Raw genomic sequence first — 19673 nt, forward strand, 5'->3', positions numbered from 1 at the left:
GTACCACGTGAAGTAATATGTAGCGACGATTACCCAGTGGTTTCCTGACGTTGACGGCGGAAAAGGGCCAAGTAAATCCATTCCGATCTGCTGGAACGGCATGGACGGGGCAGCAATCGGATACAGAAGTCCTGACGGCTTTGTCGGTGATTTTTTGTGTAGATGACACTCGAGCCATGATCGAGTGTAGAGGTGAACGGTCTTCGAGAGCCTCGGCCAGTGGTACTTTTCCCGAATCCGGGCGAGCGTCCTGCTGTAGCCAAGGCGCCCAGCCGTTGGGTCGTCATGGCAGGAGCGGCATATTTCTTTCCGAAGACTGGTAGGTATTATCAGTAACCACGCTGGGTTGCTGGTCCCGAAGTTCTTTTTGAAGAGAACACCTCGTAGAATGGTGAAGCTTGACAAGTATCGGGAGAAAATGCAGCGGACGGTACTTCCTTGACCTACCAGGTGCTGAAACGCGGCACGGAGTTCGCAGTCGTCACGTTGAAGTCGTGCCATGTCGGTATACCTTGGCTGCACCGAGAAAACTTTCGTTCTTCTCGTCGTTGGTGCTGGCAGGTGGTGACTCGACGGGGGCTCTCGACAGACAGTCGGCGTCACTGTGTTTGCGACCGGATTTTTAAGCAAGGATCATGTCGAGTTCTTGCAGTCAGAGACTCCAGCACGTGATGCGTCCAAAGGGATCCTTGAGGTTTGCGAGCCAGCACAGGGAGTGGTGATCTGTGACCACGCGGAATGGACAACCATACAAGTACGGGGGAAACTTTGTTATCGCCCAGATCACAGCAATGCATTCTTTTACTGTCGTTGAGTAGTTTCCCTTCGCCTTAGACATCGACTTGCGTAAGCGAACACTTTCTCTGTACCTTACAGCCACGGGACCAGTACTGCACCAAGTCTGGTACTTGCGTCGGCGTGGATTTCCGATTCTTCGAACTGGTAAAAATGGCCGAGAATCGGATTTTGTCTGAAGCCTCCACCTGACCTCGTTAAGTGCCCACTGTCGTTCTTCCCACTGAGACTTCACAGTGTTCTTTGTGAGATGGATGAGCGACGCAGAAAACTGGGCGAAATCTTGAACGAGGCGGGTAATCTTGTAACGGCTTTCTTATCCGACGGCGGTAAAAACGCGGCTGCCGCGCGTGTCTTCTTGGGGTCAAGGCGAACACCTTCGTTGTTCACGACGTGGGCTAAAAACTGTAGTTCGTCATAGGCAAAACGGCATTTCGTCGGTTTGAGGGTTAGTCCAGCGGTCTTGATCGCTCGTAGTACGGCTCGAAGGCGTCTCGGGTGCTCGTCGAAATCTCTTGAAAGTACAACGACGTTGTCTAGGTAAACAAGACAGCTCTGTCATTTCAGACCTGCTAGCACGGTGTTCATGACACGCTGAAGGGTTGCGGTTGCCGTACAAACTCCAAAAGGCCTCACTCCAAACTCGTACAGTCCGTCGGGCGTGACGAAAGCCCTCTTATCACGGTTACGCTCGTCGACTTCGATCTGCCAATAGCCACTGTTCAGGTTCATTGACGAAAAATATTGGGTGTGGCGAAGTCTGTCCAGGGTGTCGTCGGCTCGGGCAGCGGGTAGACGTCCTTCTTCATCCCGACGTTCAGTCAACGATAGCCAACGCAGAACCTCCGAGCCCCACCCTTCTTCTTTAGCAGGACGACTGACGACGCCCACAGACTGCTTGAAGGCTGGATGATGTCGTCATTCAGCATTTTTTGTACTTGGATTTGTGCAAAGAAAGCGCTTCGTCGTCGGTAACAATGCGGTGCTTCACTACCGTCTTTTGTTCCACACTTGAGGAGGTAGCAAAGCACTCAGTGAACTAGCCTAGGAGGTCAAGCAGGCGTCGTCCTGTAGCAGGAAGCTTTGAATCGATGTCGAGTTCCGAGAGAGGCGTTCTCTGGGGCTGCGATGAAGACGACTCTTCCGAGAGTGAAGTGATGACGGCTGAGTCCTGAAGTTCGTTGCGGTGGCCCACAGCGATACCTTTAATAAGGTGCTGTGGCTCTTGTCGGAAGTTTGTAACGAGGATCGGGTGGCGCGCACGTCTCTAAGCTCTGCTACATTCCTCGCAACCCTGAGTCCTCTTTCTAGAAGAAACTGGATCCGCCCTCGAGCAAAACTTCGGCGCAGGAAGCTTCATTGGTCCCGATAGGTATAAAAACACATGATCGCGGCGGCAGGTTCACATGGTCGGCACGGAACACGGATTACGTAGTTTTTGTTTTCTTCGGTAGTAGGACAGGTTTTTGTAACGTCAACCTGTTGGCTCCCAGATCGGTGACAGCGCCGTACTCGTACAAAAAACCCATTCCGTCGTACAGTCCTGAAGAACGACGAACTTCCCCGGACAGGTTTCGCCATAAATCTCGACGCGAGCGGTGCCTCTTCCGACGGGTATGATGAGATTTCCTCCAGCGGTTCGTATCTGCGGGCCATCCCACGGTGTCGTAACTTTCCGAAGGTGGCGAAAGAGCTTCCCACTCAGAACCGAGTAGCCTGCCCCGGTGTCGACGTGTGCCTTCGCATCGCGGTAGTCAATAATTATACTGAGGTTGTTCGGCACCGTCACAGAAGCGTTCTTCCACGGCCTATCGTCGTTAGAGTGGAAGCCCTCCAATGTTCGGGGAGGTTTTTTTACTTCGTCAGTGAACGGCAACTTCACCTCCCAGGGTTGCAGCGCTTAGTTTTCCCGGCGAGACATGGCGGACCGGCTTTGTCGGCGGGAATGGTGAAGTAATAGGGAGTTTTCGTAGACCGCGTTGCCCCCTCCGCTAAGCGTTCCGCAACGAGGAAGTCGCTACTACGCCTGCGCGCCGATAGCTTTGACTGTGGAGTTCCCGCTATCGTAGCGGGTTGCGGAGGACCTTGCGGGACGGCGAAAACGATCTACGAAAACTCCCTATTGACTCTGGACGTCGCGCGGACGGCGAACGAGATCCTTGGGGTGCATCCGGTATCGGGGACGGCGATCGGCCCAGGTACTCCTCAATACCTCTTGGCCGCTCACCAAAGCGGGGCTGAGGGTCGTTAGGCGCAAACCCTCGCAGGCCCAAACGGCGGAAGCTGCAGCGTCGGTAGACGTGGCCGGCCTCTCCGCAGAGGTAAGGCGTCTGTCGGCCGTTCGCCATACATCGGTCTCCCGTGGTGCTCGGGGCTCCTGGTGAGGATATGGGACTTGTTTCGGTCAGGGCGTCGGGCACACTGCTGCGCTGGAGACTGACGTTGAGGCAGAGCGGCGTATGGGCGAGGCGGTGATGGTGGTCGTCGGGCCATTCCGGCGTACGACAACGTTGGCTCCTCGGTGGCTGTCACGGTGTCTGGAGCCTTTTGTTCGAAGGGTCCATGTAGTTCTTCCCGAACCACCTTGGCGATGGAGAGCGAGACCGGGAGTTCAGCAGTAGGCAGCAGCTTATTTAGTTCTTCCCGTACAACATCGCGAATAATCTCCCGAATTCCAGGCAGGCTGAAACCGTGGTCCAATCCTGAAGGCGAGGGGGCAGCTACGCCGGGGTGCCGCTAGTAGTGGGTTGCCCTTGAAAGGATGGCACGCTCCATGTTTGTCGCCTCGGAGACGAATCCTTGAACGGTCGTCCGTGGGTTGCCCACAACTCCACCCAAGATGTCGTCCTTCACGCCACGCATACGCAGCTTTCTTTCCTCGGTGGCTTTAGGATCGGCGTGGGAGCTCAGGCGAAGGACATCTTCCACGAAACTCGTAACGCTCTCACTGAGGCCCTGGGTCCTCGATCGCAGCAAGTCGTTGGCCCTCTCTCTTCGGTATTGACTGGCGAACGTACGCGCCAGCTCGTTCTTGCAAAAGTCCCACGAAGTAAAGGAAGCGTCATGGTTTTCGAACCAGCGCCTTGCAGTACCTTCTAGTGAGAAATAGAGGTTCAGCAGGCGCTGTTCGTCACTCCACCCGTTGTGGCTGGCCACGCGATCGCACTGGTTGATCCAGATTTCGACGTCCTCATAGATCTCGCCAAGAGAGGAAATAAGTGTCAGCGCAGCGACGGGCAGGACGACGACCGGCGGAGCGGTCATCGTCGGGATCTTCTTCTTCCGGTTCTCGGGCGAGAGACCAAATTCGGGGCTGACCCCTGATACAACGGCTTGCTCGCGCGACGGATTCCTCCTCGAAAAGTTTTCTTTCGCTGGGGAGCGGACTTGCACTGCGGGCCCCCATAGGGGTATACTGCGTAAGCTGTACCCCGCACCTCCACCAAAACATCACGAATAACAATTGATGAGGCGGCGAATGGCTGGAGAAACTAAACGTTTAATGGGGAGAACTTGTACCCAACACAAAATAGAAGACGTTTAGCGTATGGCGTCGATTTCGGCGTAACTACAGGATCGAGCGCTGGGGCGAGACTGATTCCTGCTCGCCACGAGGAGCTCCTTATGTACACGCGTGGGCTTCTGGAAAAATCGACGTAGATGGTTTGACGCGCAGTACATTCGGACCTCGAGTAAGCAACAGAATCGTCAAATACAGCAGAATGCGACATTTACAGAAATAACAAAAAGGTGCGTCCGCTCCCAAGCATCGATCCTCGGCCCCTTGCGTGGGAGCCAAGCACCATAACCATTCGGCCACGGGCGCGCTGCCGAATCGGTTAGCTGCGCGCGCGCGGCAATATGAAGAGCAACTCACTCCTTCGGCGGCTACCAGTCGCTTTTTCAGTGACTAGCTCTCCGCTAAAAAATCCACCTGGTCCGGAAAATAACCAGGGAACCTCCCCAAGACTAGCGGAGCGCTGAACCAACCGAGCTAATTTGGATCTAGCCATCACTAGAGCAAGCAGATGCTAACAGGTGCAACCAGTATTCATTGTAAGTACACACCGCCAGGGTAGATGGTAATTAGTTAGGGCAACTCTTCGAGGTGTTAGAATATTGGGCAGTTTCCCTAAATCATTACCATTCAGAGTAAAGAAAATCGCGACTTTTTAGATCACATAAATCAGATTTATTTAGGTCAGACGTACGTATTTCATTTAAATTAAATGCATTCGATTTATATCAAATTATCGTCATTCTTGTCCAGAGCGCTTGCATCTTTGCACTAATTTATTGTCATCAAAGTTTAATTGTCATCAAATTTCAATTTCAATTTCAATTGCATTATTTTTATTTTCATCAAAATCGGACTTGTTGTATTTAAATTTGATCATTATTATTTAAATCACTGTAACAAGAAAATTGAATATTTGTCATAGATGTACTTTAAACATGGCAGATTGATTGATCAATCCGTCCGATCACTGATAAGAATGCGGAATAGTTACTGTAACCTAAAGTACAGTTGAATTTACTTTTAATTGACTAATTAAAAAAAACAGCTTGGTTTTTTTTATTTACGCAAGACACTTCATTTGCTTTGTATTACAGGTTCTAATTTGCTTGCAATAGGAGGTTACCTAACTGACGAACTAAGTGCGAGATAAAAAAAATAGGCCGAACGCTCTGATTTTTTCAGAAAAGCAAAAGCACTGTTTGATACTCGTGTTTAGCCTGATATAAAACTCTCTCGCCTAAATATTTTTATTTAAATAAAAATCACTTTGAAAGCATAAAATAAAAGACATACCGCAAGAAATAAATGAATAAGATCCATAAGAACATCTCTCAATCCATTGGCATCTTATACAGATTTATATGTTTGGTTCCAAGTTGGTTAAAGCTGCAATTATATTGCTCGTTAGTGCATTCTCATCTTCATTATTATTTATTAGTGTGGGGTTCGACAACTAGGACAAACCTCGAAAGGCTGTTAATCATACAAAAAGGACATACAGCAAAAACAGCAAGGCATTCCCCGCTTCCTCGATGGCCTTATCTTCCCTTTCTTTTTTTCGGGAGGTTAGGGACTGGCAAAACGGCGGCTACCTTGAGGAACAGCCTGCAGAGCCTGCGAGTGGCTACGCTCGGACCACCGTCATGAGCTTGCTCCAAAGCTTTGTCCAAAGTGGCTAGCGACGCGTAGCATTGCCCCCCCCCCCCCAACACCCCGCCCCCCCCCTCAAAAAAAAAAAAAAAAAAGTAGTCCCAAAGCAGACCGAGCGCGTAAGAAAAACCTCCGCATGCGTCCAGCAAATTCTGTGCAGAGCACAAACTGGTGTCCTATCCGGGCCGCCCTTCACCATTGTTGCCTTCATGTCTTCTGGCGCATCGGGTGTTCGGGAGAACTAAAGGATAACCATGTTTTTTTCACCGTCAAAATAAACTGCGCACCACCGAACACTCAGTCTAAGCCCAAATGTACAACTAATGGTTGAGAGTCCAGGCCAAATGATGAACTGTCAGAACTTAGCGTCGTCTAACTCAAAAGGTACAAGCGATTTCCATAATTTTTATAAGAAAATTATTCTCTTCTTTTCGCAGACGTTATTCATATCAAGTATTCGCTGGTTTCGTTTGGCGGTATTTTCTCACTGAAATTTTTAATTCAAGGAAGGCATACTTTAAAGCTTTAACATCTGGTCCCAACCACTAGCGCCATGCATTTTAGCGAAGACTGTGCGTTCAGCGGTGCATATGTAGTTTATTTTTGCTGCGAGAAAAACACGATCTTGTTTCGTCCCTTACACGAGGCATTTGCAATTCGCAGGAAGCCGGCGGCTGGCAGATTTTCTTTCCGATTGCTTCTCCCATTTAATAAATAATTGTAAACTCACACGATTATTGCACTTAATTTGTTAATATTTACTATTATACGGAGAAACTTATTCTGGGGTCACCTTTCGTGCATCTCCTTTCCCAGGTCCTCTCGTTCACTTTCCACTCCTCGTGACTTTGACAAGGGCGGTAGTTGCACCGTTGCGCATTCGTGTTGGGTGGCGCAGATTCCAGGTTAGCACCCGAACTGCACTTACTACATCCGCCCATCTATGGCGGACATTCGAGTAAGTAGCGACCTTTCAAGGCCGACTTCTGTCCCGCAGTATCTACAAAACAAGTCCGGAATTTTGATCATCAGCTCCATCGCTATTGGGTCAATCTAATTCTGTCGCGTTGTATCGCTGAGAGACTCGGATGGTTAAAGTTATTTTATACTTTGTTTAGAAACCCTCTCTTCCCCTTCCTTGCTCGTATTGGTCTTTACACACTTTACATTTATCCCCCCGCAAACTTTAGCCGGTAATTTGACACCATGTGATATGATGCCGAGGTGTTAAGTGACCTGACGTCGCATGACGTCTGGTCGCGTGACATCATTTTCCCGCTAAATATAGAGGGGATATAAAGGTCGCCATTATACTGTGACATCACGGTGTCCCGTGACGTAACGTCACAATCCCCCCTTGATGCTCGTTGAACTTCCCAATCACGTGCCACCGCACCTTCATTGCACTCGACGGAAAGTCAAAACTACGCGATTTGTGCTACCGGTCCAGTTAATCACCGGAACAGCGCCGACGTCTCCATTGGCCCGGAGCAATTAATCCTTGCACATCGTGGTGCATCGGCACTCGCAACCCCACCGCCTCGTCGACGTACCCCCCTGCCGCGTCAAAAGGGCCGGGACCTTCACGTGGTTCCTCGTTCCGCCTTTGTTTGTCAGCCTCGGCTCCGTCTTTCACGCGAGCAAGGGGCACATCCTTGAACGTGGCCAAGGGAGCGCTCGGACGACCCTTTGTTTCACGAGTGGTTTCGCCGGTTTCTGGCTCCTCCCATCGGCACGGCACCGGAAAAAAAAGAGACCTTCGACGCGGTTCTGCAATAGACCCGTTTCAAAAGTGCACGCCATCTAGTAGCTTCTGCGCCAATTAGCCGAGGTATAAGCCGTTGTTTGGGCACGTACTCTGAGCGTGTATTGGGCAGGAAGTTACGTCAACGTTCGGCGGGAGCTCGGCTTGGCTCGCATCAAAAACGAGTGCTGCGTCAGTGTTTGGCGAGGACTCGGATGCAATCACGCGCTTTGTGATTGATAGATGGATAGATAGATGCTAATAGCTATACCCTTTGTAACGGGCGGTAGTTTGCGCCATCTAGCCAAAGGATATAAAGACTCGAAAAATGGCGACCGCCAATGTTGCTTGATTGGGTTTTGAATAGGGTCTAGTAGGGAGCAAGCGGCTACACCCCGCCAATGCGCTCAGCCTTTTCGCTGCGCCGATATTCATGGAGAACGGTCCATATGTCTGCGGTTATGTGCACCTGAGCGCTGCGTCGCCTCGTAACGGTTTACGAGAGAAGTGACTGGCGCTACTATGCCAGGCAGCCCGGGAACTCTTCCCATCTCCATTTATATTTTTGCAATTCGTCGCGCCGATTATTGTCTTTGCGCTGCTTATTCTTTTACCGTGGGCTCGAAATAATTCTGAGATTGAGTGCATACATTTGATGTCGCATGTCGCAAATACTGCGAAAGATTCAGTCTAGTCGAATGAATTAATGAAAATACGTTTATTGGCAGACAAAAGGTGGGTGCGTTATGGCGTGGCCTGACAAGAAAATAAAAATTAAACGTTTTATCGAGGCCCGTTTTCTTACAGATTGGATAGTAAGGATCTCATCAGTTAGCTAATGTAATATCTGTAAAGTAGTCACTTTGGCCCACCGCGAGAAATACCTTGACTCGCTCAATAGAACTGAAAGAATATCGCATTGGTGCTACACGCGTAGCGTGATCCAGCTTTTTTTTTTTTTTTAAGACTTGGCACAAGTAACTTGAAACGCTCGTCTAAGTCGGGTTCGGCCGCAGAGTGAGGCCCATGCAAACCAGGACATGGGTACACACTCTTGCCCAATATTCACGGCCACTCAGGTTCGTCAGTCCGAGTGTCAAGCTTAAAAAAAATCGAAGACCATCATTCTTGTTGGAGAAAAATCGCACCGTGACGCCACTGCTACGAGGAACCGAAGAGCGTGAGAGAACAGCGTAACCATCGCGTGATGGGAAACGAGGTCGGAGCAACCGGTGTCGCTCGCGTGACGCTCAGCGCTGGGGACTAAACGAGCGGACGCACCTAGTCGTACGTTTCATTCAGTGACGTCACGTGGCCACGGGGGAAGAGGGATCATCAACATTCGCGTAGTCCCGCCTGCCAAGAGCCGAGGGTACAGAAAGTCGGATCTGGTTTAGTTTCCATCGAGTGGATAAAAGCCTCACGTGCAGCGAACGACATCGAGCTGTCGGGCGAAGAAGCGTCGATGCCAGCACGTCGTAGGGCTTCTGCACGGTAGGCCTTGGCAAGCGGTAGTATCTCTCACGGCGATAATCCGTGATCGTTCGTCTTCAGTGTCCGACGAGTCATGTACACGCTGCTGCCGTAAGCTTCTTCGGGGTATCGGGCTCTTCTTCCAGCACTTACTGGAGAGGCAGCCATTTGGATGAATAGTCACGAAAGAGTTCGCAAACTGGGTTTTGAACACCTTTCGTAAAATGTTGTCTTATCTCATACAGATGTTAAAAACACTTTGCTTCGATAATAATGAGAAGTTTGTAACTTTACCGTAAGTTATATTTATGGACTTTTTTTCGTAAGATAGTTTTGAGAATCTGGCCTCAGGTCTATAGGAGACGAAACGGTGGATCCGTCGTACGACACGTCGGAACAAAATTATGTGGGATCCATCTATGCTTTCGACGTGTCGGACGACATGTCGGACGTTTTGCCGTGCCTGTGTCTGACCCTTGAAGATACTTGTCGGAAACTTCTCGTCCGCATCAATGGTCAGACACGTTGCTCGCGACGTCGCGTAGGGAAAGGGGAGGGGGAATTTTGCGGCATGACGGGGGTTGATTACGGCAAAGAGTCACTGTTGTAGGATACGGCGTTCCTCGAACCCTTTTATTTCAGGAGGACCGCGGAGTCGTTAATTTCTTCATCAATGACACAGGAACATGAGCGTGCTGTAGTATCAAAATGATGGTTAGAAGGACAACACTCCTTTTCGCGTCGAGTTCTAGATATAAACTCTATTTGGGAGACAGTTTAGTCCCATGTGTGCTAGAAAAAAAAAATCCATAAAATGAAACAACAATTATTGTTTATTCTTTCACGCCTATATTTGACTGGCTTCTGGAGTAGTCATCCCGGTAGCCGAGACGTATTATTTTGGTTTGTTTATAGTCTGCCTCGGTATTATCCTAGTGCTGCTTGATTCTCGACGTCCATTTCGAGTCGATGCTTGACGCCCAAGTCGAGCCAATAAAACATGGATACTCGTGAAGACTTTTCTTCTTTTCTTTTTTCTTAGTGAAATAAACGCCCACACATTATGACAAATCAATGCACAAATAAAAAGAGAGCGCAGACACTCGGCGAATAACGCATATTGGAGCGCGTAACGAGCCCCTGGGAATGTGTGTACAGTTGAACAAACGGAGGCCACCCTGCTCCATCTGAAAGGAAGCTTCTCTTCAGTGCATTACTCTACATGTCCATCGTGGAGAACACCCTCAAACTTGTGTGGCTGAATTGACGCAAATGATTCACCAATATTCCCTGCTGGAAACATACGATTCAGAGTTTGTGATTTTGCACACAAAACCAAAAAGTCTGCGACGCCCAAAACAAAAATATGAGCTTGAATTTCGACTTTCATATTATTCAAAACGCAACATTTTTCTTTCTGTTTCAATTTTTTTTATTAGGTTTTCAATTCTCTGGAGGTGTACACTGCGCGAATCTTTTAAAGAGAACACGACATATGCCCATTGTCTATTTTTGTTCACACAAGTTAACATAACACAGGACACTTGAACGCCCAAGTTGGTGCTTCATCTGAAGCCATTCCGTTATAATCACTAAACAAAAGACAGAAATTTTCGCTCCATAATCCGTCCACAATACCGTCGCAGACATGAGCGGACCTTCAGTAACCGAGAAACCCGGCCACTCCTGTGATCGCACTTATTGTTTCTTAAGGGAAAGCAATGTCAAATGTGTTTTCTTTTTTTTTATGATGAGTAACGACGTATTACTGGCCCGCTTCATATGATTCACGACATCAAATATTAGCAACAGAACCTATAGAATCGTGTCCGTGCACAATTTTAAAGGGTCACCGCCCCAGTAAGCTAATAGTAGACACACAAACCAGTGGCGCCCTTTTTCAACCGAGCGACAATGAGCATATCGCGTACATAAAATGCCCCTATGACGTAATCTGACCTGACATCATGTAAGCAAACCATTCATCCAACCGAGCGCTTAGCACAGGAAGGACTGACCGCCACGAATGTTCGACAGCACTTAAAAAGGGTTTAAAAAAAATTATCGTAACGTGTCGTCGATTTCTTCTTTCAATTTAGCGGGGAAAGTGACGTCAGGAAACCTGAGGTACCATGACGTCATGATGTCATTGACGCCCCAGGACACACGACATCAACTTCACAACTAAGTTTAGTGGGGAAAACATCATTTGGCCATGTAACAATTTGCCCGCGGATTTTAACGGAGAAAATGTATGCCTCGCGACAGCATGACCTTCAGGCTTCACGTGACATTCTGATGGCATGCGGTGAGAACAACACGAGAAAGAAAGGCTCATGGAGGGTTCCGTACGAAGCTTTAAAGAGGTGTTCAATCGGTTGACACTCGGAAGACACCTTGTCGCTTCTTTGCTCGCGACGCATTCACAGGGGGCTCGTCGGCGCTGGCAGCGCGCCAGCGTGGTGCCGGGATGTCATCGGCCGCAGTCTAAAAGCGGTTAACGCGGCCATCACAGCCTTGCCGAGACACGGATATTTAAATCCCGGACGAAGTAGGATCCTGGTAACCCAATACGCGCTGCTTTGACTTGGGGAGAGACAGGCAGGCAAATAGCGCAACGGGTTAATTTTTTCGATTTGATGACGGTGTTCAGTTTACGTTCGAATCTGCCGCGATGATGGTCTAATCAGCGTTCGCCTTATAATGACGCTCTTTTCACTGTCGAGTGATTTCGGTGTTTTCAGGCAGAAACCGCCCTACGTCACATGCTACCGGTCTTTACTCACGTCTCCGTGCGTTTTTGACCTCCTTTGTGGCCTCCGAGGTTCTCGCGTGCAAAGTTTTAAGTGTCGCTAATCACGGGGGCGTTTTCTCGGAAGCTTCGAGCTCTACGTAAAACTTTAGCGTGCACTGCTTTGTTTTTTGTCGCGCTTTACCCGCCTGCGTCGTAGGCTGTGTTAAACAAATACAAGATAGAAGACAAGGCGTGCGCCTCCCCCAAACGTCACCACTACTGGATTCACAAAGCGGCGCCCAGCTCGCGCCAAGACGAACGCGTGAGTGCAGCTTGGCGGCCACTGGCGTCCAGCTTCAGCGTGTTTGCCACTTGGAACGGGTCGGAAGTCCACTGGTTATGACGTCATGCGCAGGCCTTGTCTTCTAGATGATAAACCGGGCTCTCTTGGCTCGACGCTCACCATTCGGGAGAGTTGTGCCCCTGACTCAAAGAGGCTCGCGTGCACTCCGCCGTGACGAAATGCACTCGTTAAAAAGAGCAAGGAATGGTTTTACTTTTAGTAAATACCGCTCGTAATTAATCCTGACGTTCATTACTTACGACAGATGCTTTACGTTTTCTGTTCGTACAGCGACAGTTGCAAAAAACGATAAGGTAGAAGCAAACGCAGTACACACCCTCAGCCAGAACAAACGCAGTACACACCCTCAGCTAGCAGCCAGAACGGGCGGCCACGTGATCTGGTGTGGTTACACGTATGCCACCAATGTTCATCGTAGCTGCGCGCTAGCGTTCGGCAAAGCACGAAGCACATGCTGAGCTCCATATATTATTCGAGCTCGGCTATCCCCGTCATTGGCGCGATCAGACATGAGCCCCAACCCGAATGCTCCTCGATTCATATATTCATTGTCACGAACTCACATCGGGTGCTCACGCGGTGCTCGTATTTAATCTATGGGCTGCATTTGAATATTGTCGCTATAAGTAACTCGCTCTTCCCACGTCAACACTGCTATCTTTACGAACTGGAAAAAAAAAAAGACTGTTTTTATTCTTGAAATTACCCCCCGATAAAAAGGAGCTTATTGAGTTGCATGCGAACAAATGTCATGGGTCACACTGGTCCCGATTAGCTCGTGTAGAGTGTGAAACATTCCAATTCAATATCGTCGCGCGGTCCCTTTAAGCTTGGCGGGAAGTTTGCGTTAGGCACTCTGCAGAGTGCGCTCATCCAACGAATCCGTCTGGACAAGGGCCGGGGCACTGACGTCAATATTCATGACTGGGCCTTGTGTGAAATGCCGAGTGACCTACGTACACCTATGGTCTATCCGTGGGCTATGCCAGCTTCTGATGTGTCCTATCACCTCGGTGATGTAGCGCGAAAAGATGGTAGCAGTCATGTATAGCGAAAAAACATTGGTCTATATAAGGATAAGAGGGTGAACAGGGTCAGTACCTCCTAGATAGCAAGGCCGAGGCGCTTGATTTTCCACGTTATACATACGACGAGTCAGCACGGGGCACAAATTGTACAAAAGATGTATGTGAGCGTCTGGTTGAGAGTAGGGTTTAATCGTTCAACAAAAGAATCACAGCCAAACGCTCACGCAGCTCCCGTGTCCAACTTGCGACCCGCACTGAACCCTCGAAGGTGACGTAGCAAATACCTTACGACCTGGAGCTGTTTGCTGGGTCCGTGTGATTGAGAAGAGCGCCACCCAATCGATAACGGCACATTCTTAAAAATGCTCTGCTATCACTTCTGCTATCACCTAACAAAACGGTTTTTTTTTTCCTGGAACATCTGATGCATATTAGCACATTCTTAAAACTGCGCTAACATCACTCCTTCTCGGGCTAGCGGTCGGCCCAAGCAGGAACGGGGGGGAGGGAGGGGGATACATACAAAAAGTGGATTAATAGTCGAACTATCAGAAACAGAGGGTGAATCATATTCGCACGCACAAATACACATACAGGTACAAAAGGTCTCGTTCTAAAAAAATCACCCTACAAAGTAAAAAAAAAAAAATACGCTGGAAATACCTAACCCTTTACGACTTGTAAATTCGCGTATATGTCAATTATAACATTCCAGAATAAAACGCATCAACAGCGTCGAAAACAAATCCGCACTCTAAAAAATGACGGAGGGTAAACCATTCCATTCAGTGACGGTGCGGGGAAAGAAGAAAAACTTGAAACAATTAGAAAAAATCGCAAGGGTGCAGGCGAGCTGGTGAATATTAACCATGTTGAAATTAACCTGAGACTGGGGTAGAGAAGAAACATTAAAACGTAGAAGGGAAAGAAAAGAGACAGGACGACGTCGTCCTGCCGTCCGGTCTATTTTCTGTCGCTTCTACCTTTTGATGTTTCTTCTCTACCCCAGTCTCAGGTTAATTTCAACATGGTTGAAACAATTAGTGCGAGCGAAGATTGGTGTCAATGAGTTCTGATTATGGTGAGTTGTGGTTCGTCTCATTAACGGCTGTAGTAATCATGTACATGAAGCCTAAATTTATATTGTAACAAAAATAACACCAACTTCAAACGGGAGATTTGCCTATACAGCTCTAGAGTCATAATTCTATTTGTTCGCATTAGGAGAAATGGTGAGTCCAGCCTTCTAACTTTCCCGCACATTGGCTTCCCGCACATCTTTAGACTATTTCCATCTTCGAAGTGTACTCAATATCTTGCGCTTTGTACTCAATATCATTGACCCTGTCGACCATCGATAGCGACATCAACAATTGGTCAGATGGCTCACCCAATTGGTACGCCCAGACCGATTACATAGGTTTGTCAGCCGCGGACATATAGTCATGATTAAGACAAAGCACTTGTTAACCTCTAAAGCCTCACCTAAAGATGGGTAAATGCGTGTCTCGCCCGGAAAGTGGCGCATCTTACCTGACGAGCCTCATCCACGGACCTGATGTTCAGCACAGACACCGAGACGTTCACAGCGACTGGCCGTCCTGTTGGCACAAGGAAGACAGGTGTGAAGTCAGGACTCAGCAGTATATTTAAAGGACTTCCGAAATTCGAATATACGGAGACAAAGTGAAGTAGATGAGGAGATGAGAGCGTGGACGCACACATGTACAAGTTACTAAAAAAAGTTAAGTTACTCAGTATCGGTGTCAAAAGCAATTTGGGTAGAGTAGAAATTGCTCGATTCCAAAGTATTCCAGTAAATTGGTAACTACTTTAATAAGAAGCAAATTACGTTCCAAGTTACTTTTTTATAATATTATTAATAATAATAATAAATCTTTATTTAATGTGTCCAAGAACGAACACAGTGGTCTTCACTTTGGTACACACAATAAAAAAGTAAAAACCAAGCGAACAAACATTGCCGATCAAAGGACCAGATAACATAAAATTGACCAGCGGAAGTAAGAGAGGTGTGGAAACTACGAGCGCTAAATGGTTGCCGTGTGGTATCTTAACGTTTTACGGAAAACGGAAATGTCACTGAATATATCCAGACTAAAACACGCGCTTTTTTTTTTCTTATAGTATAGCAACAAAGAACAGCTGTTTTATACATAAATGAAATTCCGTTAACCTAATTCAGAGTCACACTGTCTGAAGGTTTTGCTTCTGTGCTTGACTGTTCATTGTGCTCGATGTGTGCTCGACTGTTTATTGTTTTCTTTGTGTAAAACACCAAGCCCGGAAGTCTTCCACATCCTAAGTTTTGCCAGGCAAGGTCAACCCAAATAGATCACCTGACGCTTCCGTGCGGTTACCAGCTTGTTTCGGCCGGTTTTCTTCTTTCCCCGCCACTACCCAAATATTTCTCGATCGCTGCTTCTCCAAAAACGAGTCCTCAGTCCGTCATCTATCTCGCGTTTGCCCTAAATGAATACAGAAATTAGACAACCAAGAAAAAACTAAATAATTGAACAAAGATGCGCACTTCTTGTCTCCGGAAGTTTAGGGTCACAAGCGCCAGTCTCCGGCGCTAATGCAGCGGTTACTCCGCCCCACTTCAAACACAGTCTTCCAGGCGCACTTTCGCGTTACGCGCCCGGTTGCGACTGTCGTTCATACCAGAAAGAAATATCTTTCTCTCTGAATTGTGCTAACTGTCTACCCCTTCTCTGTGAACATCAGGTAACCCGTTGATATATTTTTTGGCACTTGAGCGAATGTTTATTGATAATAAAAAATACACTAAATTTTGAATGTAATTTATAACTAGATGATAAATTGTCTGCAAATTATAGTTAAAGTAAACTAATAATTACCAAAGTGAAAATGTTCTTCAAAAGTTACTAAACTACTCAAAACAGTAGTTGAACTACCGTGACTTGAGTAGAGTACTTGAGCTACGTACACGTCATCCACTCTCATCCACCGATATGGCACTGGACATATCGGCACTGTACTGCGCAAAGACATGTTGACCCTCTGGATGAGTGACAAACATCACGCTGTCCAAATCATTCACAAAACCTAACATTTCCTGCCAGTTGAGCTTGTGCTGCGTATCACACCCCGTAAACAATTCACCGACTAACTCCGATGTAAACCTTGTTTTACGAGTCACTAGTATGTAAAATATATTATCTTGTTGCTAGTGGGGAGGAGGAACAATGTCAAGCGACAACCAGTCTGCTTTTTTTTCTCCTTCTCCCTCTCCGTTGGATAAAAACAATAAACATGAACTTGAACTCGAACTTGGTTTCTATATTCAAGAAACAACTTGCGTCCCCGCTACCATACAGCGCGCACGACTCTCGGGAAATTCCTCCGGTAGTCAAGCATACCGCACGAAGAGATGGCTTCGGTCATCAGCCGATAGAAACGGAAAACGCACAACGCCGTGACACAGCCAGCCATTCAGGATCCCAGAACTCTGTCGCCCCCGAGGTCACTGTATCCTCTTCTCCCATCCTCCACCTCTTTGTTGCTTTGTTTTTATTTGCGGGATCCCACACCGTTGCACTGCAGTGACCGTCACACACGTCTTTGCCGACTGAAAGCCGTCATTTATCGTTGTTTTGTATTTTTTTGCTCATTTTCCTCCTCTTGCTCCGACTTTCTTCGAAGTCCAATGTGGGTCAAGAGGTCCAACTCGTCAAGAGATCCAATTTGTCAAAAGATCCACGACGAGTCAAGAGGTCTAACGCGTGAAAACGTCCAACGAGCCAGGAGGTCCAATAATGGACCTTTTGAGGCGTTGGATCTTTAGAGTCGTAGAACCTCTAGAGTCGGTATCCCTCCCCCCCCCCCCTCTCCCTCCCTCCCTCCCCCCACCCATTTCGAAAGAGTTACTAGTGCGTGCTTGTATAGAACGTACTAAGACCAGAAGGTTATCGTATCTACAATTTTGTTTTGTTAATAGATCGGAGTTTCTATTAGTCCAGCATGCGGCCGTGGTACCCAGGAGCGGACATGGTACCCAGGAGCGGGGGAGGACGGACCTTCCCATCCGATATTTGCGACACAAGCAATACAATGTGTTTGTTAAGCGCAAACATATATATTACGTTTCCTTTGATTTCTCACTTTATTCATGTCACCTGTTAGCCGTATTGGCGCGGCAAGCGAGAAACGCAAGCATGTCACGCTACGTATTCCAAAAACCCTATTCCATAAGCCGGCAGCGCGAGTATTTCTGTCCTCGTGTCCCTCTATATCTTATGGGTCGCCTTAACTTGAGGCAACCTATTTTGAAACTCCCTAATGTCGGCAGCGTGCTGGATATATAGACACTATGAAAAATATAGGACACAAAAAGACGAGGTGCTATTTTTTCATCGTGTTCGACCGGTACAAAGTTGCCCAGCTTACCACCTTACTACAGGAAGGATAGACAAATACGGCCCATCTTCAAAAATACAGAGATTATTGGCAAGGGCAGATATCGAATGACTAGGGAAATTTTAGAAGCCTATGCGATTAAAAGAAAACGTACGAAATACGTCAGCAAGACGTCGCTCAATTTACACAACAAAGAGATTGCATTTTTAGATACGTGTCGATTGACAACCCCGTGATGTGCTTGATGTTCCTAATTTAGGTTTTTATTAGAGCTCGGTTGAGAGAGTCGAAGCTTGTCCTGTGCGCAGCTATTCGACTTTGTCTCTGTTTTTTGCACGCTGTTTGTCCTTTTGTCAGTAAGAACCAACTACCCCGTGCACCCTAACACAGTTATACGTAATCTGCCGCAAGTAACAAATTACTTATAACCCATTACATTTCTCTATAATTGTGTAACGAGTTACTAACTGCATGATCTCCAGAGTAATGCTACAATAATTTGACAACTTATTTGCTTCACGTTACGTTTTTATTTGCGGAGGAAAAAAGAAGCGGGAATGAGCACGAAAGCAGGAAGACTTGCCATCTAAAAAAGACCCCGTTCATTTCCGTTCATTTCGGGAAACAAACTAGACTAAGCTCAGCCGTAAACACTCTGTTAACCACAAAGAGAGGTTTGACAGTCCGCATGATTCTCCATGTCTTTCGGCCGTAGCCTTGCCACTCGATGGGCTATTTTTTTTTTTCTTCTTATCTATGGCATTGCTTTGGGTGTTGGCAAACCTAATACCCACCACCTCTCACTAGGGAAACAGCGCTCCGGATGAAGCCTTCGTGTGACTCACTAGAAGGGGAAGTTTTAAAAAAGAAACTGAAACCGGATACTAATTTTTGCGTGACGCTCAACATAACAGATCGTGCCTTCCTTAGTCGGGACCTTTCGCAAGCTCTCCACCGGCAACTGAGCACCGGAGCTTGAGTCAACGATTGAACGCAATAACATTGGGTGGCAAGATTTCCCTCTCAGAAAAGTTTAATACAGTAGAAGATATCGAATGTATCCAAAGTCACTCCGCAACAGGGGCGTAGCCAGGGAAGGGGGGGTGGGAGGGGTTAAAGCCTTATAAGCCCCCCCCCCCCTCCCCGAAGTTCAGCCGACCCTAAACTATGTGTCGTTTATTGTTGGTAGGGCGGCGAGAATGTTGTGTATTACATGCCGCATTACTCAGCCATTCAAGAACCGGTCCCCATTATACCTTTATTTTTTGCCCTACAGGTCTAGGCTTGAGCTCGCTTCTGTGGCCTGAAATTCGTTACCAAGAACACAAGCAATGACCATCGAAAATATGCAACACAAATAATACGTAATGTTTATGATCGCTACTTCCAACGCCGTTTCTATTTTGACTACACGTTTCTGCTTCATAAGATTTCGTTGATACCATTGACCAATAGAAGAGCAGAGCGCAACTTGGTATTTCTGTACAAAATCGTAAATAGCGTATTTGACAGTGCTTCGCTTGTACGTGATGTAGACCGTCATGCCCCTCCTCGTTCCGCCAGGACCCGCAGTACTTTCAGCATTTACACCATCTGTAGACCATCTCCTCTGTTACAGATACAATCTCCGTTTACCAATATTGAAAATGCCGAACGATATATACAGTGACATTAAGGTGTTCAGGAACCAAGTAGAAGTGCTGGCTGCCGAACATTAAATATTGTGTGTTTGTTGCTTTGTGTTTAAACCCTGCAATGTGTTTTTTTTTTTTTTTTTCCTGTTCGTGTTTATATATTTGTGCACCAAAGAGGAGACCTGCATGGTTTGGTTTTTGGGCACGTAAAATAAATAAATAATATAAACATGCATTTCGACCCCTCCCTGCCCCTCTCCGCACTCCAAATCATGGGCATCCCAGCCACCCCAGCCCCCCTACCTCCCCCCCCCCCTCAAAATAAAAAAA

General features: G+C 47.5%; 1 protein-coding gene across 1 annotated transcript in view; it reads right to left on the reverse strand.

Moving 5' to 3' along the window:
- LOC8037502 (glycine receptor subunit alpha-1) overlaps positions 1-19673 on the reverse strand; it is a 49989-nt gene that overhangs the window by 16469 nt on the left and 13847 nt on the right. The window contains exon 3 of the mRNA XM_040217826.3: positions 14842-14909. Within this exon, the coding sequence (XP_040073760.3) occupies positions 14842-14909 (68 nt within the window). The remainder of the gene's footprint in view (positions 1-14841; positions 14910-19673) is intronic.

The sequence above is a fragment of the Ixodes scapularis genome, unplaced genomic scaffold (assembly GCF_016920785.2).
Source record: "Ixodes scapularis isolate PalLabHiFi unplaced genomic scaffold, ASM1692078v2 PGA_scaffold8__174_contigs__length_109621045, whole genome shotgun sequence".
NCBI classification, from domain to species: domain Eukaryota; kingdom Metazoa; phylum Arthropoda; class Arachnida; order Ixodida; family Ixodidae; genus Ixodes; species Ixodes scapularis.